General features: G+C 39.0%; 2 protein-coding genes across 8 annotated transcripts in view; one reads left to right on the top strand and one right to left on the bottom strand.

Moving 5' to 3' along the window:
- The window catches only part of MED12L (mediator complex subunit 12L), a 317,533-nt gene that overhangs the window by 171,572 nt on the left and 119,332 nt on the right, over nt 1-26,629 (bottom strand). The gene's annotated exons all lie outside the window — the stretch shown is intronic.
- P2RY14 (purinergic receptor P2Y14) lies at nt 84-23,740 on the top strand. 3 transcript variants are annotated; one of them, XM_032852506.1, is made up of 3 exons: nt 84-644; nt 18,767-18,873; nt 22,576-23,740. In XM_032852506.1, exon 3 carries the CDS (start codon nt 22,599-22,601, stop codon nt 23,619-23,621), a length of 1,023 nt encoding a protein of 340 aa, XP_032708397.1. In that variant the 5' UTR covers nt 84-644; nt 18,767-18,873; nt 22,576-22,598; the 3' UTR covers nt 23,622-23,740. The 3 variants fall into 3 exon arrangements, with proteins under 3 accessions (XP_032708397.1, XP_032708399.1, XP_032708400.1); XM_032852508.1 differs by lacking the exon at nt 84-644 and adding an exon at nt 1,108-1,227; XM_032852509.1 differs by lacking the exon at nt 84-644 and adding an exon at nt 7,549-7,569.

The raw sequence follows: 26,629 nt of genomic DNA, 5'->3' as shown, positions 1-26,629 counted from the left end.
GTCTTTCAATCAAGACTGATCAAGACTCACAGGTGATCAGCCTACCTGCATAGCCTTCCCCCTTCTTCCCCTGCTACTGAAAGTGGCAATTTGTTCTGGTCTCATTTGTTTCAAATATTTCTCCATTTTCCAACAAGTTTCAAGGAGTTAGTTGAAGCCATGTGAAGTACAATTTGAAAATACTTCCCAATAAACACAGAAGCTATTCTTACAACAGCTTCACAGGAAGAGGTCACGGCTAGGCATGGGAAAGATCTAGCCTCCTCCTGGCTGGACTTCTCATTTGCTCATGTTGCTCTCCCCTTTCTCGCCCTACCCAGTTTCACACCAGTCACTGTTTGGTCGGGCCTTGATAATCTGTAACCTTAAGCATAAATCATATCCGACTTATACAAGCACATAGTAGAGCTGGGCTTCGAAGAGCACTGGACATCTGGAGTATTTGACATCCAAGCCTTTGGCAAGATGTCAACATTTCATAGAGTACTTTAAGTGTTTTGGTCTGAGAGCTAATGCAGCATTTCCCACTGGTCAACACGCGCAGCCCAAGCAGAGAGCAAAGTCTATTTCCCTCAACATCAGATGTTACACTCAGCTGCTGATCCAATCTTGCCAACAGAGAGGAAGAGAAGCTGGAAAAACTGGTAAGTAAAAAAAGGTCCACCCGATGCAGAGTATATTTAAAGAGTATTTGTGATTCCAATGTGAAATGGCTGTCTGTACTCGTGTTGTACTAAATTCTTTTTTTTAATGGATTAAATGATAAGAGACAGATTTACAGATGAGACTTGATTTCCAAATTCAAAAACTAAACTAAGTCCAATTAACTGTTCCCCATCAATGTTCCTTTTAACTGCCTGGAGCAGGAATTTCTTCCACGGGCACATGCATTAAGCTTTAAGAAATCACTACTTTTTAAAAAATTCATAAACTTATTGCTTGTATACAACATAAGACAGCGCTCTGTGTGTGTGTGGAAAGTAGGTTAAAATCAGCTTGGGATACGGTAAGAAGCACCGAAAGAGCTGGGCTATGATGTAATCCTCAGAGCTGAGGGAGGCCAATAAAGAAAGGAAAAGCTGAAGACAGACAAAATAGGTTTGGTTTAAGAGCACAAATGGCCCAGCTCCGCAAAGCCTGAAACCAAAGGCAAAATACTTTATGCAAGGAAGCATTTAAAGTCTTCTCTGAAACCTAAATGCCTGATCTACTTGTGTGGAACTAATGGTGAGTCACAACTGATTTTTAAAGGAAAGACACAGAAATTAAATAAGCCTCATGGTTGCTATTTTAGGGTTTTTTTTAACGTCTTACGTTTGGCTTTTCGTATCTTTGATTCTTCTGATTTCTTTCTCTGAGACTTCACCAACATTTAAATATCAAGTATTCAGTGGTTTTTTTTTGGGGGGGGGTGGTTTTTTTTTTTTTTATTTTAATTTGTGGGTGGCAAGGACAAAGAACAACTTGTGGAACTTATTTTTTTTTTTTCTAAAAATTGTATAGTAAATTTCATAAAGTCTAGACTAACAGATAATTTTAAATTTCATTTGTGCTTAGGATCCACTCTAGTATGTTTCCTAGCAAAACAGTTATTTAAAAGCCCTACTGGGGAAACAGTAAGAACATTGTGACTGGTAGAGGGCAGAGAGATAGGATCATTTATCAACAACGAGGGCCTCCCAACTCTGCTGGGAAAAATGTTTTAAAAGTCACAAAATTTAATATTTTTTAAAAAGCTATGAGTCTTCTTAACCAGTGATTTTCTAAATGTAGAAAATGTAATCTTTTAAGTCTTTTCTTAATTCATTTTTATACCTACCAAATTTTTTTAAGATTTTATTTATTTGACACAGAAGAGAGTGAGCACAAACAGCGGGAGGGAGAAGCAGACTCCCTGCTGAGCAACGAGTCCAGTGTGGGATTTGATCCCAGAACCTGAGCTGAAGACAGATGTTTAACTGACTGAGCCACCCAGGCACCCCACTTACCAACTTTCTTGCCAGTTTTCCCCACTTAAAGATAGCATTCGTGGGAGAAAATCTATATACACATCTATAGTCCTCTTTCCATTCTAGAGGACTTTCTGTATCAGCCCCACCCATGATAGGGGAAGACTGCTTCACCTTTAGTGCTTCTTCAACACAAAACATTTCACAACTGGTAGTGATTATAGTTGGTTAAGCATTGCCTTTGGCTCAGGTCATGATCCCAGAGTCCCAGATCAAGCCCCACACTGGGCTACTTATTCAGTGGGGCGTCTGCTTCTCTCTCTGCCCTTTACACCACTTGTGCTCTCTCTCTCACTTGTTTGCTCTTTCTCCTGCTCTCTCCCAAATAAATAGAATCTTTAAAAAAAAAAAAAAAAAAACTTGGAATTTAAAAAAGAAAAAGAAAAAAGAAAGAAAAACAAAACCAACATGTAGGCTTACTTCTTGCCATATGCCTTACTATACAGATTTTGTTAACCATTAATGTGTAATTTCACTAATAACTACTAAGTGTATTAGTATACTAATCATATGAAATTTCCACATTTGTAGGTTAAAAAAAACCAGCCAAATATTAGCAATTTTATATGACTCACTCTAATAGGAAAGGAAGAGAAACAGTCTCAAAACGCAGCGCCAAAAGTCAAGGGGTGAGGAAAAAACTATTAATGGTATTTTACATAATTGTAATATGACAGCAAGATCCAGGACTTCTAATTAACAATTCCAAATAACAAATCTCCATAGATACAGCCCTCTGTTTTTAAAGCATTTGCACAGATATTATCAAAACTGGACGTTTCCTGCAGCCAAATTACAATAGGAAATGCCTTCTGTTTTTGGCTCTGTTTTACCAGTTAGGAGGCTAGGGTCCAGGGAGGTTCGTTGACTTGAACACAGTAACACAGCTAATAAAGGCCAACAACGGGACTTCAAGAAAAAGCCATCTGGCTTCAAATCCGGTACCCGCTCACCTATCCCATCTCTCTCTGATCTAAAGAGATGAATGTGCCCAATAAAAACTGTAATTTATACATAAACACAAGTTTGGAGATGCAAAAGCGTACAGGACTGCTCTGCTTCTTAACTTGTTTGCACAACAGTGACAATAATTACATTGCATAAAACAGGCAATATTACGGGCGCTCAGATTTTTACAGAGGCAATTTTATATGGTAGAAAAAGCAGACCTTCGCAGATAAAGAGCTGAATTCGAATCTACTGTGACCTTGAGCTGCATTTGCTTCTTAGCTCTTTTGCCTCTATGATCTTCCTCCATCCCCTAACCCAGAAAACATCATGATAAAGCTATCACCACAAAGAGCCGCTGAGACACCAACGGGGCACGTTAGTACCTGACACGTAGCAGCTCTTCATTAAAAACAGAATTTTCTCCCCCGTCCTTGCGAATAACTTATTAGGTCCAAGATAGTATTAGCAAGATTAAAAACCTCACAGGAAACTTTTCAAGTTAGCATCTGCTACTCAGAGGGCCAAGCAAGAAACTGCAAAATAAGGGAGCATGAATAGTTCTCCCAGTTCACCTTCCATCATTTCAACAGAAAACTGGGGACTGCGCCAGCACACAGGTGGCAAGCATCTATCAACATACGCCCACTAAGTAGCAACCGCCGTAGGTGACCCACACTGTAAACAAGCAGGCCGACCAGGGAGCGTGACAGCCAGAGACCTGGCGATTGGGACCCCAGGGCCCTGAGCCCCACAGGTGGTAGTCCTACACAGAGAGAGGTGGGGAAAGACATGAAGGTTAATAGATGCTTAATTCTCATGCCTTGTGGATGAATAGCCAAATAGACAACCTTACCAAAAAACCCAGGAAAAAAGTGAAATGAAAGATATCCGATCTGTAGGAGTTCCAAAGATAGACTGGGAAGCTTTACTTATTTTTAGAATTTAATTACTCTTTATAAATGTCTGGTGTCCTTTTTTGGTATTTATAGACAGTCCACATACTGTCTAGTATATGTATAAATTAAAACCTGACATCAAAATAAGCAAATTAACCCCCAGAAAGCCTTATTAGAAAATACAGTAAAATATATTTTGCCACGAGTTCTCAAACTTTTGGTCTCAAGGTCCCTTTCCCAACACTCAGTAGTCTGAAGAGCTTTCATTTGTGTAAGTTAAATCTAGCCATATTTACTATATTAGATGTTAAAATTGTTAAATTTATATTTATAATTGTTTTGAAATAGTGCCAAATGTTAACATGAATAACATTTTGTGAAAAATAAATTATCAAAAAAAGTTTTAATTAGAAAGGGGACATTCTACATTTTTACATTTCTCTAACATCTAGACTAAGATTCTCATATTCATTTCTGCATTTAATTAGTTTCAAATGGTAGTTTTAATTAAAGCATATTAAAGAAAATCTAGTCTCACACAGATATGTAATAGGAAAAGGAAGAAGTATGTAGTAGCCTTCTGGATTTTCTTCTTTGGCACCACATGAAAACTCAAAATGTGGTGGTTTCTTAAATGTTGTTTGCAATGTAGAATCTAAATCCTCATCAATGAATATTCCTTTTAATCCTTTAGTCTAACCTAGTCTCTGAATAAGCCTTTGATCTGCGCTAGATTTTATAACATGATACAATCATCAGTCACTTGGAGATGTACACTCATGCAGAATTCATGCAGAATATACTCTTCATTATATAAAATCAAAAAATAGTATTAATATTGGCACTGATCTCTAAGTACTGGAAAGTGCTGCTATTTGTTTTCCTTGGTGAAGGCTCACTTCATCTGTTTTTTGATAAAATGTCTGCCAAATACCTCAGTCTGAATTACTATAGTTTGTTATCATTCTTTCAAGTAAAAACAGTGTTCCAGGAAAAAACATCTAATTCAGCTCATGGCTCAGTCACTCCAGTGTTGTTGCTCTAGACAACCATCATATCTAGCAAAAGCTTTAGGAACGATACCTATTCTGTAATGCAAAATTTTTACGACACATATTTAAAGGGTAAGATTGAACCAGGTACAATACACATTCCTCCATCGAGGACACTTAGCCTTTTCTTTTCCTGGTTAGTGGGAATGCAGAGCAGTAATGCAGTGACTACAGGACAGATGTGTACATGGCCTTGACTGGTACTAAAGTCCGATCAGGTTTGTTTTACATACCACAGCGTTTGCACCTTTCATACAAATGTCAGTGTAACAAGTTAGAAAAGGCAAATAACATGTTACTATTCTTTGAAAGATGTGTTGATTTTCAGTGCCCGCCTGAAAGGGTGTCAAGGATCCCCATGGACATAATAAGCCATATTGTAAGAACTATTAGTTTAGACTTTGAGATAGAAAAATTTTCTTTTGATACAAAAAACACTAGCTCAAAAAAAAAGGTAATTTGACTACATTAAAATCAATAACTTTTGTTTATCAAAATAAATCTTTAAAAGTGAAAAGACAAGTTACAATCTGGGAAAGGCAATTCACCATATATACACCCAAACAAAGCAGATATCAACAATATTTGAAGAATTTTTACAAATCAATGATAGCATAAACAACCCAACAGAAAAATGAGACAGATGAGTTGACATTTCATGGAAAGAACTGATTATTATATGATGAGATGCCCATATCATCAGTTATCATGGAAACGCAAATCAATACCACAATATAATATCGTGTCACAAACACAACTGTAAAAATCTGAGATTATGAAATTTGAGGAAGATTTGTGACCACAGTATCATTACACATTGTTGATAGGAGTATAAATTGGTACAACCACTTTAGAACATAGTTTGAATACTGTTTCCCATTATTTTAACATTCATATACCCTATGAATCAACAATTTAACTTCTAGATTTATCCCCACAGGAAAATCTTTCACATGTTCATCAAGAGACAATACGGATATACATCTCAACATAGTTTGCATGGGCAAAAACCCAGAAACACCCCAAACACAGGAAACTGAGTGTATGAACTGAAATGGTCAGACAATGGAAGGTTATAGTCATCAAGACAAACGAATGATAAAACAATACTCAATAACATGGATGATATGTGGTATGATACAGTTAAGTCACTCAAAGATCACATGTGGTCTTTTAAAACACACACACACACACACATACACACACACACACACACCATAGATACACACTTTTAGGAAAATATATAGATGTTACAGAACACTACAAAACAAGACAGCAGGAGAATGAAGAAAATAGGATTCGGGACACATAATGGCCAGAGATGGCCTGTGGGAAGGAGGGCAAAGCATTCAGCTACACGTATCTTATTACCATCTTGCCTTTTGTTTTGGTTATTTAGTTTAAGGAAAACTATTAACATGATTAAAAATAACAGAATTAAACTTTTTAAAGTCAAACTTGCATCAACTTTGCATAAGAGTATTTTATAAATTAAAGATTATGGCTGATCCAATTTTATGCACCAAAGATTTTAAAAGATACCTATATATTTTACCCTATAGCACAAAAATTATAAAACTCTAGAGGTTCTAGACAGACTCATCATGTAACAGTTAAATAAACCAACTCCTGAGTTTGACCAAAATTGTACAGATAGATTCACTCATAAATTCACTAAGTATCTATTGAACTTCTACAGTAATGCCAGACTAATTTAGCAGTGAGCAAGAGAATTAAATTCTGGTCTCATGAAGAGAATGAAGTCCTTCAAGGGGGTGATGGAGACCATAAATTGAAAAATTACTATTATTTTAAATAAGGAAGAGAGCTATGAAAAAAATAAAAGCTGGTGAGGGGCTGGAAGATGCTGGGTACAGGGTTGGCTGCATCAGATGTCATGGACAGAACAGGCCTCTCTGAGGAGGTGATGTTTTAACGCAGACCAACATGAGGCAGACACACTAAAATGCTAAGGACAGACAACCACAGCCCGAGGCCGGCGCTCCGAGCACCTCTGCCTCAGTGAGTTTTAGATCCTCATGTAACTGGGTCTCAACATCACTGTGGGGACAGTGTGAAAGCAAATTCACCTGGGCACTCCCACTAGTCCTAACACAGTGCTTGACAGAACTCAGAGGGTAATGTTTGCAGACCCTTGCCGAGGGTCCCTACCAGTGTACAAAGGATCAGAAGCCTTTTGGGATTTACTGGGACAGGGGAAAAAATACATACCTGGCTCAGAGCTTTGCTGGGCACTGGGTGACAGACAAGGAAAAGCTCAAGGGGATAGCTAGGCAGTTAAGCTTTTGCTTATTTTCAATTTTTGTTCAACTGGACCAAAATATCTAAGTAGCACACTAATCTAAATTCATAATGCACATTGGTATACTTGCCAAAGGCACCACACATTCGCTGTTTTGCCTTCCCTGTGCCCTCCACCCCGTACACACAAACACACCTGCACTTTTTCCACAGGCTAATCATGTCAATGACATTTAAGAGATGGAAGAAAGCTTGCCAGCACTCCCACTGCCGCAGGCTGGACAGAGTTATGTTAGAGGTACGAGTCACACAGCTGGGGAGAGGCCTCTGTTCTCCACCAGGAGAGCAGCAGTGGACCCTGGCTGAGACACCTGGGAGCAGAATCAGCTAGAATGCAAGGTACACTGACGCTGTATCTGCCAGGCATCTCCCAGCTGCCTCCTAAGGGGGGCGGGGGGGCCTGAAACCAAGGCAAGACCAGACAGGGTAGGGCTTAGAGGAGCTGGGTTCTCAGCAATGGTGCTCTGGTTTCTACCTCAGGAACTTGCTCGAGCCACTAAGTTCCCTTGACCTGCTTTCTTCCTGTGCAGTATAATGATGTTTTGGGTCATTCATCAGAAATTTATACAGTTCCTCCTATGAACCATTTGCCAGGTCAGGTGAAAATACAAAGCTTTCTCTCCATGCATAACACACTAGCCAACGAAAACAAGTCTTTCCGACAGGAAACAATACTCCCTAGCAGTTATGGCTTTAGAATGACACTGACCTGGATTCAAATGGCAATTCTACAACATACTAGTTGCAATACTGTGGACAATTTATTCAAACTCTCTAGATTTCAGTTTCCTGAACTATAAAGTAGAATTGCTTTTTATCTTAGCAGAACTATAAGAGGATTTATTTAAAAGTGCATGGCTGAAGTTCGTTCATTTTCACTGGTGCATAAAATTTCACTAATTTTTTCTTCTTCTACCCATTCTCCTGTCAATAATCCTTCAAGCTAATGCCCACGTTTTTGCTATTATCACCATTTCTATGAGCATCCTTGTTCATGTTCCTTGGTATGCTTCTCTAGTTTTCTAGGGCACATACCTAGGAATTAAAAATGCTTATCTACAGGGTGAGTAAATATTCCTCTTTTCCAACTACTTTCAATTCATTTTCTAAAGTGCTAAACTTTAGAAACATAACGCTGAGCTGGGGATTTGTAAAAAGTCCCGGAAGACTACATATAGCATGAACAACTTTACAAGAGAATCTATGACTACATGGATTAAAAACATGTTTTTAAAAGGCAGAAATGAAGAACACAAAACTCAAGACGGGGTTCACTCCAGGCAGAGGAGATGCAGGAGGTCTGGTGGGGTTCTGGCTCTTGGCTCGGTGCTGTGCTCTTTTTGATTGTGTTTTCCCTTGTGTTACATAAACTCTTTTCAACGTACGGAATAGTCCTTGAAAAAGAAATAGTACTCTTAAAAGTAATTAGCATTCCTTGTGTCCCGTACAAGGTAAAGTTCCCGATAAATGGCAGTTATCGCTCTAAAATATGAGGAGACTGAAAGGGATGACAAGACACAGGGACAGCTCAACGCAAGCCGTGACTCACTCAGTTGAGGGAAAAGCTGTTCCCTCTGGAGGTGAGGCCACCTGGCTCCTCAGCATCCAGGGCTGTGAGGGACCCAGAAGTGCGGAAAATGGAGGTGCACTGTGCGGAGGGGAAGGAGATGAGGCAGCTCATGTTCCAGAAGCACCAGGCACTGAGCTCTAAGGGGGCAGGACAGATCCACAAGGCCAACAAGGGTATCTGCTAATAAGCGCCCAAGGAATAGATGATTGATAAAAAGCAAAGTTTGCTTTCTTGATGATGATTTTAAACAGTGTTCTAAACTAAGATCATTTTGGCTGGAAAGAGAAACGGAGATGGCAGAGAACAGAATAAGATAAACCAATTTAAGGGTAGGCAGAGAAACTCCCCAAGGTGACTGAGAAGAACAAGTAAGCAGGGTAACAGAGAAGTCTAAGAGACTGTTAAGTACCTGCTCTATGTCAGGCACTGAGCTCAGGACTCTTCTCTCTAAACTAACACACACACATATAATACATGCATATGTGCTCATACACATACATGTGTATGCTCATATACTGTAATATGTATCAGCCCCAAAAATACAATACACAAGCACTCGTACTTTTCTTTTCTTCTACTGATCTGTTTTGAAAATGTGGTGCAGGCAATTATGGCCCATCTCTCCTAAATACTTCACTACGCATCCCTGAAGAATAAGAATATTCCCCAGAAGGATTTTGGGTTGGCTCAGTTGGTTAAGCATCTGCCTTTGGCTCAGGTCATAATCCCCGGGTCCTGGAATCGAGTCCCACCTCGGGCTCCTTGCTCAGTGGGGAGCCTGCTTCTCCCTCTACCTGCCACTCCCCCTACTTGTGCTTGCACTCACGCTCGCTTTCTCTCTCTCTGGCAAATAAATAAATAACACCTTAAAAAAAAAAAAAGAATATTCCTCAACTTAACCATACTATTAACATAGCTAGAAAGATTAATTCAATAATACTATGTAACATAGAGCCTGTATTCAGATTTACACAACTGTCCCCAAACAACTCCTATAGCTCCATCCTCTACTCCTCCCCCAAGTCACCAGTCACATTCACACATTATGTTACTTCTCTTTGGCCTCTTTTGATCTAGAATCACTTCCTCCCACCCCATCACATTCATTCACTTTTCATGACACTGATTTTTTTGAGTCTTTACAGAATTCTGAATCTGCCCAATTATTTATCCATAATTAGCGTTTTGACAAGGCATTTTGTGTACATCTAATTGGATAATATCTAGAGGCACAAAATGTCAAGTTATCCCATTTGGGGTAAGTCTGATCATTCTGTGACTGCCAGATATCCCTGCTGAAAAGGTACCATTTGTTCTTTCGTATTCTAAATGACTAGAGAGTGATACTTGCAGACTGGACTATCCTGTTCTCCTACAACCTTTCACCGACTGGCTTTTCCCACCCCCCTGAAGACTGCTGCCTCATCAGTTATTACACTGAGGTTGCAAAATGGTGACTTGCTAATTCTATCACTCATTCTACCTTTTTTAGCTGTTATTCTGTAAAGAAGAGCTTCCCCCAGTCTGCATCCTTCCTTTTTTAATCCCTATTCTTGTTTTTGGTTTGTTCTTTTTTGGTTTTGTTTTGCTTTGCTTTATTTTAGAGGGAAAGAGACAGAAGGGGAGGGAGGCAGGGGAGGGAGGCGGGGGAGGGGCAGCCAGAGAGAGAGGGAGAGAGATATTCAAGCAGACTCCTTGTTGAGTGCGGAGCCTGAAGTGGGGCTCAATCTCATGACCCTGAGATCACGACCTGAGCTTAAAACCAAGAGTCGGACAATTAACTAACTGTGCCACCCAGGTGCCCCAATCCCTGTTTTTAATACTACTTCCTTATTCTTAGTATCACTATCAACTCCTAAATTTGGCTTATTTTTCAAAGTACTTTAGTCTCGTATTGTCACTCTTGTTGATATCCAAAATGTCAAATTTAGAAGTGCCACCGAGGCAGGTCCCATGTCCCTTTTCTACATTTCCCCATCGGGTTGAGCGTTTCCTTTTTTTTTTTGCCCACATGGTTTACCTCAACTCACCTTGTACTTTCCCTGTGCCTTAATAAAATCAGTCACTTCTCCAAGAAGCCCTGGTTCCTTTTAGTGGGCAGTAATACTTAGAAACAAGATGAGCTCACTGATACTAGCAATGAGTATTTCTCCATCTAAGAGGGTTTTTACCTTTGCTATTTAATGATGAAAAAGGCTTGAAAAAATTTACAGCTATGGGGCTGTTATGACTTTCAGTCCTATGCATTTTTACCCTGTCTTATTAAGGACTTGTACAGGTTTCTACCTTGCAGGGAAATCACTTCTAGGCAGAGAGACATACTGAAAATATAAGAGGAAAGCAATAATGTATAAAAAGTAGAAGGAAGTCAAGAGTAGGCAGCAGAAAAGAGGAAGAAAAAAAAAAAAAAGGCACAGAGTAAAACCAAACCAGTCCAGGTCCAAGCAAGTCATAAGCAAAAACTACAATGGGGCACTCATTACCTGGTTATTATCAGATTTCTCACATACAGACATTACAGCTGAGGCAACACTGAAATGCCATTGAATAGCTCCCGTGGAGCACGGCAAGAGAGAAGATGATTTTCTTATAACGTCCTTGACTCATATCGAACTCCATTGTAAAAGTGAAATAATCCTAAATGGAATGGTCTAAAAAGGACACACACACTCAACAATGGATCCCAACCTGTGGACATAGGGCTCACAAAAAGGAAAGGTCTTTCATTTCACATACACTCAGCACCATCTCTAAGCTGCACAAAACTGCATCTTTCACATTTAAGTTCCACTAATTTCGAAATGAATATAGTTGCTTCATTATCACATGTTATGTGTAATAGAATATGAATTCATTCACAGATGTGGCTAATTCAGGTGAGTGACCATCACAAATATTTTATAAAAATCAAAGGTTACCCATTCTTCCCACATAGAGGAAGTACATCGAATGCTATGTTTTCAAGAGTTATGAATGAAAATCCGTTTTTTTACAGCATTCTCACTCCTACGTAAAGTCCTAGGTATTTATAATCTTTTGCTTGGGCTAAACATACAGGTGGCTGATGTTTAGCTAAGTAGTTAAAAGTGTGGGTTTCCCAGAAATGAAAATCTATTCCCAACACCACAGCAAAGGAATATGCATTAGTGCCCTTAGCTCCAAGACTGGAAGATCTGAGTAGTGCATGTCTAACTGAGAAATGCAAACATCATCTCAGTGAGGCAAACGGGAGGTCAAAGATTCATTTCCTTTCCTGGCCCAAGGGAATAGAACCACTTAAAAAACAATGCTGCAGAAGAGGCTGGAAAAAAATCAGGAACCCAACTAGCTCAATCTAATTTCAGACACAGAGGAATTAGTTCCCCAAACTGTGAAGACCAGAGTATCATAGCTTTATGTCACCTTCATCAAAGACTCAGGTTTATGTGGATTGCTGAAGAAGACCGGGCAACACTTTGGGCTTCGCACTTCGTACTCCCTATCACTGAGTGTCACTTTAGGTGACTAGAACAGAAGGACGCAGGCAGCACTGCCTTCGCCCTTCTCCACCAACACAAGCACTCTGAGCCGAGGAGGCTCAGAGCACTCAGCCAAGCGCCTACCATGCCTCTTGTAACCCTCATTTCAGTGCAGAACATCAACCTAAAGGAAGTCCTAGGCAGACTGAAAGTCCCAGAGACATTTGATTATTCCATCATCAGCTGAGTCACTGCCTGTTCCCTCTGAGCCACACACCGCCAGGCACCAGGTATTGGATTCTTACAGAGAGGAGAACCCTATAAAGCAGCAACTACTACCCCCCCCATTTTAGAGAGGTAAAAACTGAAACACAGAGGCACTTAGTAACCCAGAGCTATTAAGTAATTAAGCTATCTTTCTAACAAGGTCCACTACATCCAATACGCGTGCTTTTACCCACTATATTGCACTGTCTGCCTCTTATTCCTAGAGAGCAGTAAAGAAAGCCCAGTTCACATTCTGAGACCTAAGGATTTGAATTACTTACTACTAACGAGTTACTCAATATGCAGTCAAGATTTATCAACAGTAAAAGAGCTGACTAAATTCTTTTCATATGTCAAAATGATATCAAATACACCTACCATTAAGGGACTATTCCATTGGTTCTCAACTAGGAACACTTAGAAATGTGTGGACATGGGGCGCCTCGGTGGCTCAGTGGGTTAAAGCCTCTGCCTTCGGCTCGGGTCATGATCTCAGGGTCCTGGGATCGAGCCCCGCATCGGGCTCTCTGCTCAGCAGGGAGTCTGCTTCCTCCTCTCTGTGCCTGCCTCTCTGCCTACTTCTGATCTCTGTCTGCCAAATAAATAAATAAAATCGTAAAAAAAAAAAAAAGAAAAGGAAAAGGAAATGTGTGGACACATTTCTTTATTGTCATAAATCATGGGGTGTTACTGGCACCTAGTGGATAGAGGCCAGGGATGCAGCTAAAAATCTTAAAAAGCACAACACAGCTCACCCACAAAGAGCTGAAATTTAAAAAAAAAAGACTCCACCAAAAAAAAAAAAAAGTCAGCAGTGCAAAGGTTGAAAAACCTGAGGCCATAACAAAGAGTGTAGATGCAAAATCCTCACTGATCCAACAGGACACAGGTCCCACTACAGAGGCTAGTGACAGGTGACCATTCTCGTGGCCCCAAAAGTTTGGTGCCCGTGCTACACCTTCCCCTCCTCTATCAGCTCCCATAATCCGCTAAGACATGAAGACAGAGCTTTGAGATCCTAGATGGGCCAGTCTTGCACTTTGCTACCAGTTCTAAGTATTTTAAGGGCAATGGTTAGAATTAATAGTAAAAATTAGACTTGGGCATTAACAGTTTATTATCCATACTAACCCACTGTCCATTATCATACATAATTGAAGAGTGGCTCCATTCGTACCAGAAACACACAGATTTCTGATTCCCAAGAGTTTTAGTCTGTGAACAGGGAAGCTCAGGAAGAAGGCCTGGTGGTCAAGACAGAGCTGAGCTTCTGTATTGGCGGAAGATGTTCACAGGTACCTTCAATTCAGTCTAAGAAGAGCATGCAGACATTTCTAATTTGAGAAATAATTAGCACAGCTCCTTATTTGAAGTATATAACCACAGCATTCATTCAATTATAAGTTAAACTGAAACATGTTTATCAGACTCTAACTGAAGGTGAAGTCAACAGGCCATAGTGGCCAGGAGTTAGGAGGTTCAAGGGAGATCTAATCGAGGCTTCATGACTATAGGCAACCAACAGGAACAAGCAAAGCCCTCCTTGGGCCAGGGACCCCTGGGAGTCCTTGGTGGTATCCAAACCATCCGCAGCAGACCTGGGTTTCCCCCAGCAGCAGCAGTCTCCACCACTTACTAATTAGTGTCATTGTTTTAATCACCATAATGAATGGTCCAATTCTATTCCTCTTCCAGCACATCAATGCACAAGACAGAAAGTTCAGTCAAAATCAAAAGTCACAAACACATTCATTTTACGCATTTTTCAGGAACTGAGAAAGAAACTGGAGGTTTTCTCCAAGCTGTGGTACCTAGAGGCTAAGTGGAAAAACTGAAGGTAGCCACACCTTGCAGACCTTCAAAACCGAGATGAAAAACACTTGCAAACTCACACACACACATGCACTTGCCCTTAAAGGGAAAAAAGCAAAACAACAACAACAACAACAACAAAAAAAAAAAAACTGGCTAAGTGACTCCTAAAGACAAGATTCCAGAAACCCATAACTAACAACATACTCAATGAAGAGAAACTGAAACCCCTTCCTCTAAGATCAGGAACAAGATAAGGATGTCTGCTCTCACCACTTTTACTCAACATAGTATTGGAAGTGTTAGAGCAATCAGACAAGAAACAAAAGACATCCAAATGGATAAGGAAGAGGTAAAACTGTCACCAATGGCAGATGACATGATGCTACAGAAAACCCTAAAGACTCCACCAAAAAACTTAGAATAAATTTATTCAGTAAAGCTTCAGAGTACAAAATATACAGAAATCTGTTGTATTTCTATACACTAATAACAAAGTAGCAGAAAGAGAAATTAAGAAAACAGTTCCATTTATAATTTCACCAAAAAGAATAAATTACCTAGGAATAAACTTAACCAAGGAAGTCAAAGACCTATACTCTGAAAACTATAAAATACTAGTGAAAGAAATCAAAGATAATAAAAATGGAAGGATATATTATGCTCAAAGAATGGAAAATTAATGTTAAATGTCCATATTACCTTAAAAAATCTACAATTCAATATAATTCTTATCAAAATACAAACAGCATTTTTCACAGAAGTGAAACAAATAATGCTAAAATTTGTATGGAACCTCAAATTACTCTGTAGAGCCAAAGCAATCTTGAGAGAGATGAAAAAAGATGGAGGTAGCACAATCCCAAATTTCAAGATATAACACAAAGCTAGAATAATCAAAATGGTATGGTCCTAGCACAAAAAGAGACACGTAGATCAATGGAACAAAATACAGAGCCCAGAAAAAAAAAAGAACAGACTTTTATGGTCAGTTAATCCATGACAAAGGAGGCAAGATTATACAGTGGGGAAAAGACAAACTCTTCAATAAATGGTGCTGGGAAAATGGACAGCCACACACAGAAAAATGAATCTAGACCACTTTCTTATACCATACACAAAAATATACTCAAAATAAACGTCTAACTGTGAAACTGAAACTAATAAAGTCCTAAAAGAAAACAAAGGCCATAATCTCTTGGACATTTGCCCAAATATTGTGTTAGCAACATTTTTCTAGATATATCTCCTTAGTCAAGGGAAACTAAAGCAACAATAAATTACTGTGACTACACCAAAATAAAAGGCTTTTGTGCAGCAAAAGAAACCATAAGGGGGTCTAGGCAGCTCAGCTGGTTAAGCGTGTGCCTTAGGCTCAGGTCATCATCCCAAAGTCCCTGGATTGAGCCCTGCATCAGGCTCCCTGCTCAGCAGGGAGTCTGCTTCTCCCTCTACCCTTCATCTCACTCCTGTTCTCTCTCTCTCTCACTCTTTCTCAAATAAATAAATAAAATCTCTTCAAAAAAAGAAGAAGAAGAACCCATCAGAAAAGTGAAAAGGCAACCTACTGAATGGGAAAAGATATTCGCAAATGAGATCTCTGAAAAGGGGTTAGTTAGTATCCAGTATTATATAAAACTTACACAATTCAACACCAAAACAAAATAATGTGATTTAAAAATGGGCAGAGGATTGAATAGGCATTTTTCCCAAGACATCCAGATGGCTAACAGACATATGAAAAAATGCTCAACATCACCGATCAGCAAGGAAATACAAATCAAAAATACAAGGAGATGACTGTCAGAATAGCCACTGTAAGAATCTGGAGCCCAGCAGAAAATAGGTTTCTGAGAAGCAAGGGGAAGGAGTAGTAAGTTACAGAGGAAAAAACAGTAGCTTTACAAAATAAACTAGCATGCTTATAATGAATTCTCCACCCCTCCCCAAACACACCTAAAACCTAAAAGCAGAGGACATTGCTTACACCAAGGAGTCACAACGTTGGGGAGAGAAGCAGGACCAAGAGTCAAGGTGGAAGACCTTCTAAGATATCCAACTGACCAGAGAATAAGAAAGGCCAGAAGCCTCTTGACAGACTTAGAATACTACTGAATAGAAAATACTTTTTAAATACAAAATATCTTATGAAATAATCAATAACATAAAAATTATAAAATATGACTGTAAGACTGAGTAAGCAGCTATACAATAATCCCCCTCCTATTCAACTCATTCTAACATCTTTGGAGACCATCTAGGATATGACATATTGGTAACCACAAAGGGGAAAGAAAAAAAAAAAAGGCAGGGGAGAGAAACCTGCAATAATAAGAAAATAGCTTTAATAAGTTTAGAAATGTACACAATATAATTACACAATTACACACATCTTTTTTTTTTTTTTCCTTAGAGAGAGAGATAGAGCATGTATTCAACCAAAGGGGGTGGGGGGAGGACAGAGAAAGAGAGAGAAAGATAATCTTAAGGAGACAGAGTGCAATGCAGGGCTCAATTCTAGGACATGGAGATCATAACCAGTTGGACACTTAACCAACTGAGCCACCCAGGCGCCCCTGATAAAACACATCTAAACTATGTCTATTGACATAAGAATCATCTAGAAAACAAATATTTATGTCCTACAAAAATATCTGTGGCACCTTGGTTTTTCAAATTTTTGATGCTGAGATGGTAAGGAGGGATGATATCAGATATCAGATCAGATCAGATTGTTACTCTGTAAGAACTAAACAAAGGACAGAAAGATGATGTTCGTCACAGGTGAGTAAATGGGTATTGATAAGAGTAATCTGAAAGCAATCCATTCTCCATATACATTCGTTTCTAATTATAAGATATTTTAAATATATGAAAATAAAAGTACACCAATCGATGCTGGTAACACCAATGCACCCAACTGCTCGGTGTTAAGTGACAATAACAATTTAAATTAAATTTCAGAATTTAAGACATGAAATACCAGAGACACAGCTAAAGCCCAACTACCCTAAGCCATCCCTTGCTCCTCCTTCCCTCTCCAGGAGTGAGCCTGGTCCTGAGTTACGACCAGGACATGCTCAGTAATGTTGTGAATCACATACAGTATAACTCCACAGAGCTTAATCTCCTTGTTTTGTTTCTAAAGAGAACTTCTGACCTTTATAGGAATATTCTAGGTAAATATAAGGTGTTCTTTACCACTTGTTCTCAAGTAGACTTCTATATTGTAATGAAATCTGTAATGGATAAACTCTGAAAGATCTTTGATTTCCAGGTTATCTAAAAGCAGGTTATTTCCAATCTAGAGTCCCAATTATAGCAAGGAAAGTCAAATTTTTAACCCTCCTCACCAAATATTTATTAAATATCTATGTTCAGGGCTTGAAAAAAGAATTTACTACTCAAAGAGGGATCACCAGGCTAGCAGCATCAGCATCACACCTAACTCCTGGCCTCCGGAATCTGAGTCTTTCTGTTAGCATGATCTCCAGACGACATGCCTGCACATTGAAGTCTAGTATGGTTTAAAGAACTCATAAAGGTGACAACATAGACCAAGGCTGAACCAAATCAACCATCATTCTGCCAAACTTATCTTCTTCCTATCAGACAATATGGCTTTCAGGAGTTCTGTCTGCAAAGTCCACACATCAGTCTCATTAGACTGGTGGCTCTCGACCACCGCAGACCAGGCCTCCTAGAAGACACTTGGCAATGTCCAGAAACATTTTTGTCATAACCCGGGGGGACAGGTGCTACTGGCATCTAGTAGATAGAACCCAGGGATGCTGCTAAACGTCCTACAGTGCAGAAGGCAGTCCTCCACAACAAATAATTAGCTGGCCCAAAATATCAACAGTGCAAAGGTTTAAAAAAAAAAAAACAACTAAAACTAAAACTGAAACTCTTCCTTGATTTCCTGACTAAAATAATCAGTCAACTGCAGTAATTTAATGAACTGATTTGAGCATCCACACCCCATGGGGTAATAAACAAACCAGTAACTATGAACAACTTCACATCCAACACTTTGAAGAGTGTAAGGTTCCCACAAGACCTCATACCAGGGGCACCTGGGTGGCTCAGTCAGTTAAGCATCTGCCTTCAGCTCAGGTCGTGATCCCAGAGTCCCACATCAGGCTCCATGCTCAGCAGGGAGCCTGCTTTTCCCTCTCCCACTGCCCCTCCCCACAGCTCGTACTCTCACTTGCTCAAATAGAATCTTAAAAAAAAGAGAGAGTTCATATAAAATCAATAATCATCAACATTGACAACCAAGACCAATACAGTAAAACAACAAAGGTACATGTTGTAATATTTCATAGTTATACAACCTAAATTCTAAAAATGCATTGCTATCACATATCTTTTATAATAAAAACATTCCAGTATTCACTTAATTTTTCATTTTTCTCCTACCATACAGGATCATTAATGAAGAAACACTATGGCCACTTCAAGATGACAAGCCCACACTGGACTAAATTGTTTCATTGAAACAAAACCTTCTATCAAAAAAAGAAAAAAATTAAGGTAACTGAAAAGACTGTCTATATTACCAAGAGCTTTATTAATTTTATGAAATTTCTTCTCCAGAGAAAGTAGAATTATGACACTAAGAATGGTAGAAGAAGATGGTCCATATGTAAGAAAGAGAGAGGTCAGTGTGCATAGTTACACAAAAGATGAGTGATGAGCCTCAGGCTCACGAAGCATGTTTTTATTAAGGTGAATGTTTCTGGAGTGACCAATGCTTTGTATGGCCTGTATTGACTAAATTCTGCCTACTAAAGAGAGCACCCAGAGGTTATATGTAATTCTCTACACTTTGAAATACTTAAAGTGCCACACTCCTTAGACCTTATATCATGCTAAGGAACAAGGGCACTCACTTTAAATTAGAATAAATCTGTGGTACTAAGCCACAGTTCTAGCTGTGCAGAAAGATTGAGAGAAAGCAATACATGGGCTCCTTTGAGACTTTAATAGCTATCTTTTGGTCTCATAAATCCCATTTCGCCACGTTCTTTAATTATGTTACCAAAGACCCAAGTGACGGAAGAAACTAAAATATTTCATTCCATTTCATTGTCCTTTACCCGGATTTGTGGGACAAGGAAGTAGCCCACCTAGGAGAAGCTAAAGACATACTCTTAAGTGTTCCTTTTTTAAAAGTTCTGCCACATACAGAAATCTTTCTTCAACACAGTCTCAAGAATTTGGGTAGCATTGTTTACTTTCCTGAAGCTTTCACTACAGAAATTCGAGATGAACTCCAAAGTAACTACATGGGCAGGTCTGGCTGGACCTCCACAAACTGCCTCACCAGATCCTTTCCCGCTTTTTCTTCCTTTGCCTGTCTCTCATCTTTAACAGGATGGGACAAGCTGCTTAGAAAGAGTGAACCAACCAAGAGCCAGGAACAGAAAAGGAAGGGTAGTTGGATCACATGAAGACAGTCTTTGTTTTCTTTCTGATTCACTTGGTTCTTATTTTGTATCAGTGTATAAAACCAGCATCAATATGTGACTATATCCTCCACTTATGAAATGATTTGAAGTTTTAGTTAGGACCCTTCATCAGGACATTGAGTCATCTGTACATTAAAGATAAGGAGAGACTGGGCAGATGTTACAAGGTCCAAGTGACACAAACAGATCTGTCATGATCTTGTCAAGCTTTCCATCCAACACATATTCCTGCTTTTTGGTCTCAATATATAATTGTCCTCACTTCCTGTAGATGCCTCAAGATAGCTTTGTTTTCACACATCTCTCAATTTATCACTGTATAAAAAGGCTGCCACGCTCTGAGACACTAAGACCAAGTACAGGAAAACATGAAATGCTTCCCTTCCTCCCTCTCTCTGCCTGCCTCTCTGCCTACTTGTGATCTCTGTCAAATAAATAAATAAAATCTTAAAAAAAAAAAAAGGAAATAGCACACCAAGTTCGCACATATGATTGTTTTATTTGGAATGTGATTGAATTTCATACCCACACTTCCAAACTTAACTTTCTCACACATCCCTCATTTTACTAACATAGGCACTCACTCACTGTGTTATAAAACACTGTGCTTGGCACCAGGAATACAAAGATAAACAAGATATATTCTCTGATCTCAAAAGAACCACTATCCTCTACAATCATTCTTTCCCATGATCCCTGGCTACCTATAAATTTCTTAAGAGCAAGGATTCATGTCTTGAATTCCCAGATTGCCTGTCCTTTTATTACACAAATATTTTAACTAATGTCCTAAATATAATGCTAGAAATACAATGGTTAAAAATGACATGATCTCTCTATGAAAGGACTTACCACAGAAGGAAAAAAAAAAAAAAATGGAAGGGGAAATGAGCTTTGAGACAAAGAGAAAGGCACAGAACCAGGAGCACACTTAGAAAAGGACCTCACACTCAAACAACTAAAAGCTAGGAGAGTCAGGTTTTCAAAAGGAAATGACACCCAACTTGAACCTCAAGAATGGAGGGAAGTTAATGAGCAAAAAGGTAGCAAAAAGGGTTTCCAATGAACGAAAATTTGTGTAGAGGTCCAAGGTGAGAGAAATCATGGAACCTACAAAGAGGTAGATGGGTTCAGGAACTCATTGCTGAGGACGCAAGAAGCAGGGATCAGACCAAGAAGGGACATTGGCAGGTTGGCATTCAACAGTTAGGACTTTATCCTGAGGCCAAAGAATAACACTGGAGGGTTTTAAGCAAGATGTGGACGTTTCATAAAAGATGGACGCTGAACATTTGCTTTGATGAATCAAATAATCTTTCAAAGAAGTTCTAATCTTTCTTGGGCTCTAAAACAATATGTCTGACACCAGAGAAGAATATATAGGATTCCCTAACAAAAGAAGGTTTTGGGTTAATACTTAGGACAGTGTTGGCCAATAAAAATACTATGCAAACTACATATGCAATTTTAAATTTTCTAGTAGCCATATTCTTAAAAAAAGTAAAATTACATGAATAAAATCTTTAAAAAAAATAGTAAAAAACTGAGATATTTTACTTTTCTGGGCGGGGGTAATAAGTCTGTGAAGTTCAGTGGGCATTTTACAGTTACATCACATCTCAATCTGGACGGGTCACATTATGTGCTCTATAACCACAAATGGCTAGTGGCTACCATGTTAGAGCAAATCGAGAATATTTCACAATTTTCTTGAATTTTTAAGGTACATTTGTCACCTGTATTCCTTTTCTACTTTATAAGAATAACATAAATCAGTTTTTCAATGGCAAAAATAACACAGAAAAACTCGCATTTTGGAAGATACTCATAATCCCATACTCATAATACCAGCTACATTTGGATGTATATATATATATATTTTAAAGATTTTATTTATTTGACAGACAGAGGTCACAAGTAGGCAGAGAGGGAGGCAGAGAGAGGTGGGAAGGCAGGCTCCCCACTGAGCAGAGAGCCTGATGTGGGGCTCGATCCCAGGAACCTGGGATCAAGATCCGAGCTGAAGACAGAGGCTGTAACCCACTGAGCCACCAGGCGCCCCTGGATGTATATGTTTATAGGATACTATCCCATGTCCAAAATGTATGTAATATAGGTTTTTAAAAAGTTAAGGTCTGTGAATAGCCCTTAAACTTAACATATTAAACAGACTTCTGGATAAAATGTTTTTTTTAGTTTTGTTACTTTTTGAGACTACATTCAAATGAGTACTTCTGGGGCACCTGGGTAGCTCAGTGAGTTAAACATCTGCCTATCTGCCTTCAGCTCAGATCATGACCTCAGGGTCCTGGGATGGAGTCCTGCATCCGGCTCCCTCCCTCTTCCTCTGGGCCTCCCCCTCCTGCTTGTGCTATCTCTCGCTCTAATAAATAAGTAAAATATATAAAAAATAATAAATAAGTAAATAAATAAATGAGTACTTTCTAGAACTTGGGAGTCTTAAAAGGAACTGTTACCATTTTAGGAAAACGTTGATACCATTACCTACAGCTCTCAGAATGTCCTGCTTCTCCCATTTCTCTTTCCTGTCATCTGTCTGCTCTATTTTTCCCTTTTCAAAAGGAAGGAAGAGACGAAGGGAGGGAGGGAGGCCAAGAGGAGTGGGTGTCTAACTAATATGGAGCAAACACTTAATTTCAAGAACATGACAAGTATATCCACTTGTCTTTGTTCGATTATTCAACAAATTACTTATTAGACGCTGTAAGTGCCCTTTGAGTGACTGCCTGACATTGCTTCCCAGGCCTCACCTCCAGAAGTTACACAATGATCAATTCCACCGCCACACAGCCTCCAGAGGAGTCCTGCTCCCGGAATATCCTCATCACTCAGCAGATCATTCCTGTGCTGTACTTTGTGGTCTTCATCGCGGGGACCCTGCTCAATGGTGTATCTGGATGGATATTCTTCTACGTGGCCAGCTCCAAGAGTTTCATCATCTATCTCAAGAACATTGTCGTTGCCGACTTTCTGATGAGCCTGACCTTCCCCTTCAAGATTCTTGCTGATTCGGGACTCGGGCCGTGGCAGATCAATGTGTTTGTGTGCAGGGTGTCTGCTGTGCTCTTCTATGTCAACATGTACGTCAGCATCGTGTTCTTTGGGCTCATCAGCTTCGACAGATACTATAAAATTGTAAAGCCTCTTTTGACTTCTTTCATCCATTCAGTAAATTACAGCAAACTCCTGTCAGTGGTGGTCTGGATGCTCATGCTCCTTCTGGCTGTCCCCAACATTATCCTGACCAACCAGAATGCCACTAGCGGGAAGGAGATGCATATAAAATGTGTGAAACTTAAAAATGAACTGGGACTTAAGTGGCACAAAGCATCAAACTACATCTTTGTGGGCATCTTCTGGATTGTGTTTTTTCTGTTGATCATTTTCTATACTGCCATCACAAGGAAAATCTTCAAGTCCCACCTTAAGTCCAGAAGGAATTCCATTTCAGTCAAGAAGAAATCTAGCCGCAATATATTCAGTATCATGTTCGTGTTTTTTGTCTGTTTTGTACCTTACCACATTGCCAGAATCCCCTACACACAGAGCCAGACAGAAGCTCATTACAGCTGCCAGTCAAAAGAAATTTTGCTCTATGTAAAAGAATTCACTCTGCTACTATCAGCTGCAAATGTATGCCTAGATCCTATTATTTATTTCTTTCTATGCCAGCCATTTAGAGAAATATTATGTAAGAAACTGCACATCCCATTAAAAGCTCAGCATGACTCAGAAACTTCCAGAACCAAAAGAGGAAATACAACGCATGAAAGCACAGACACTTTGTGAATTCCCACCTCCTTTCAAATAAAATCCATGTACACATACTGCAATCTTCATTTACATAAGACTAAATAAGAAACATGTCCATGCTGTGGGGCGCCTGGGTGGCTCAGTGGGTTAAAGCCTCTGCCGTCAGCTCAGGTCATGATCTCAGGGTCCTGGGATCAAGCCCCACATCAGGCTCCCTGCTCAGCAGGGAGCCTGCTTCCCTTCCCCTCTCTCTGCCCACCTCTCCGCCTACTTGTGATCTCTGTCTAAATAAATAAAATCTATTAAAAAAAAAAAAGTCCATGCTAATAAGTATCATCTCTAGGCATTACAATCTAACTTAGTATAATAATAAAAAGAAAATACACGTTTCCCTGCTTTTTTATAACATCAGAGAAAAAAGTAATACATGCGCTATTCCACTTTATTCCATCGAAACAGAAGATTTAAATCACTAGCCTGGGTCAGGTAATGTAGAAATTAGAATAGCATAAAGAAAATAGGAAGCTATCAAGATAATTCACTGGGGCATCTTCCTTCTCTAAATACAAGGATTAAGTTATGTGATTCTTTTCAACAGGGTCACTAAAGATCAACTTAAAAGCAAGCACAGTCTGATAAAGAACTAGGGACATGTTTGTAGTGAAAAAGTCAAGTGTTTTCTAATTTGAAGACAAGCAGACCAAGAAAATCACTTAAGAAATCCCCTACTGATTTATCTATCTCATGGCATTTCAAAGGAAAGTTGATATAAATGCTCTTCTTTGCAGGAAAAAAAAAAGTAATTTTTCTGGTAGCATTCTGAGAATAAAATAAGATACATTTTAAATGTGTTTTATCTGAAGACTTACTAAGCCACTACATGAGCCTGGAACTCTAATGTTAAAACACTTCTAGGTGGACTCTATTGAAGGAAGCTGGATATTGGTAAGTGTTGCCAGCAACTTCCCCTGTTCAATGGTATAGGGAAAAAATACGTTGACTGGGACAAAGGCACACACATACATACATATACCTAGGGGCAGGAGAAGCAGTTTTCTTAGAAAGCAACTGGACTTGAAAAAAAGAAAATCTAAGATTTATAATTATGAGTGAAAAATTACACATAAAATGAAAATTTAAATGTCACATTGTTTTTGAAAAAGCATTTGAATTTAAAGTGTGCAGATATGGGATATGGTTACTAGCTTGTAAGTTATCAAAACTAAATTATTTTTCTGCTATTAACTGGCTAAAAGATATCCAGACCATCTTCCAAATGTTCTTCACAAACATTTTTTAAGTGCATATACTTTTTTCCTCTTGCTGTAATAATAAAGTGAGTATTTTCAATAGCCTTTGGTTTTTCTTTTTTAAAAATCAAGGTAGACGGGGCACCTGGGTGTCTCAGTCGGTTAGGTCTCTGCCTTTGACTCAGGTCATGATCTCAGGGTCCTGGGATCAAGTCCCACATCTAGTTTCCTGCTCAGTGGGGAGTCTGCTTCTCCCTCTCCACCTGCCCCTCTTCCTACCTGCGCTTTCTCTCTTTCTCTCAAATACATAAATAAAATCTTTAAAAAAAAAAAAAAAAAAAAAACTTAAAAAATTACAGTAGGAAAAAATAATGCCAATTTTCTTCATAGTCATGACATGGGTGGTTTCTTTAATACCCTAATTATGCATAAAGGAAGGAAGACAGTTACCTAGAATAGTCAGAATTTTTATTTGCCACAGACTTTCCAAAATAACTATTTCATATGCTCTGGGACCTCAATAGATTTTAAGAAAAACTCAGAAAATACACCTCACATTAAAGAAGAGCTAGGAAGGTATTTACTCTGTGTCCACATTCCATCCTCATAAAAACTCCCTGCTCCCAAACGTGGGTCAAATATCCTCTCTCAAAAAGAAACAAATCACCAACCTACGACAAACATGCTTGGCAAAACTAAGCTTGCCGTTTATGTTTGGCTAAATACATCTGCAAAAGAAACTGGCTGTGCTTAGTCTTCACAGTTCCCACTGGCCAAATGAATCAACACTGGTGTTTCATATGCATCCCCCCAACCCCACACACAGACACTGGGCCACAGGAGAAAATGAAAGTAAAAAAGAAAAGGAGGAGCACCAGATAATGTCTTTGTTTACCACTGTGCTAAAGCAGATGGGTAATGGGGACATCAAGGTTTTTCAGGAAACAACACACAATCCAGGTAGGAATACTGTAAAGCAACCACTGATTAACAGTTACAAGAAATAGAGTAGAGCGATGGCAACAGTGGATCAATCCAGAAACTTCCCTGAGGTTACCAGTACTTTTTTTTTTTTTTAATTATGTTACGGAGTAATTTCTGTAGCTAGTTTATAATACAGTTTTATAATATATATTTTCCTCTAAGAAAGTAAATTAACACAATCATATTGGAGAAACAGTTAAAGTATTTTTAAAAAGTGACATATGGGAAAGGAAAGCCACATGTTGTTAAAGTGGTTCTTCCGTGGGGATGTCCTGTCATGAAAAAATAATTTGCATACCACTGATATCTTGCAGAGAACTGGTGAGCAAAAGGTAGTAATAGCTTTGTACTGTTGAAGACCACACCATACCAGTTCTCTCCCAACCCCTCCCCACACAAACCTCACAGTGCGGTTTACCCAAAAGGAAATCTCGTATCACTCTGGGAGGATGGTCTGATGTCACAGTTATTTTTTGTATTAATAAAGTTACTACTTCTTCTTCTTGTCCAGAGTCAAAGGACATAAATAGCAGCAATGAGTTTAAGGACAGAATAGAGAGCTAAGGGCAAATATTTTATTAACATCATCAAGTAGAAACAAAACTTGTATGAGGGTGTTTTCTAGAATTTCTGGGTTAATCTTCCAGAGGAAGTCAATGTATCAGAATTGTTTAATTTGTAGGTGACCAAAATATACAACTTAAACTGGATTTCTGCAATAAAAAGAGATATACTGGCTAACAGACCTAAATGTCCCAAGTTGTCATTATGGCTTAATTTAAGGGCTGATTGGGGGCCTCAGCTAATGTA

This window comes from Lontra canadensis, unplaced genomic scaffold, assembly GCF_010015895.1.
Source record: "Lontra canadensis isolate GAN:19392208 unplaced genomic scaffold, GSC_riverotter_1.0 scaffold6, whole genome shotgun sequence".
Classification (NCBI taxonomy): domain Eukaryota; kingdom Metazoa; phylum Chordata; class Mammalia; order Carnivora; family Mustelidae; genus Lontra; species Lontra canadensis.
Note: the sequence above shows the minus strand (reverse complement) of the source record. Positions and strands in the feature narration are given on the sequence as shown.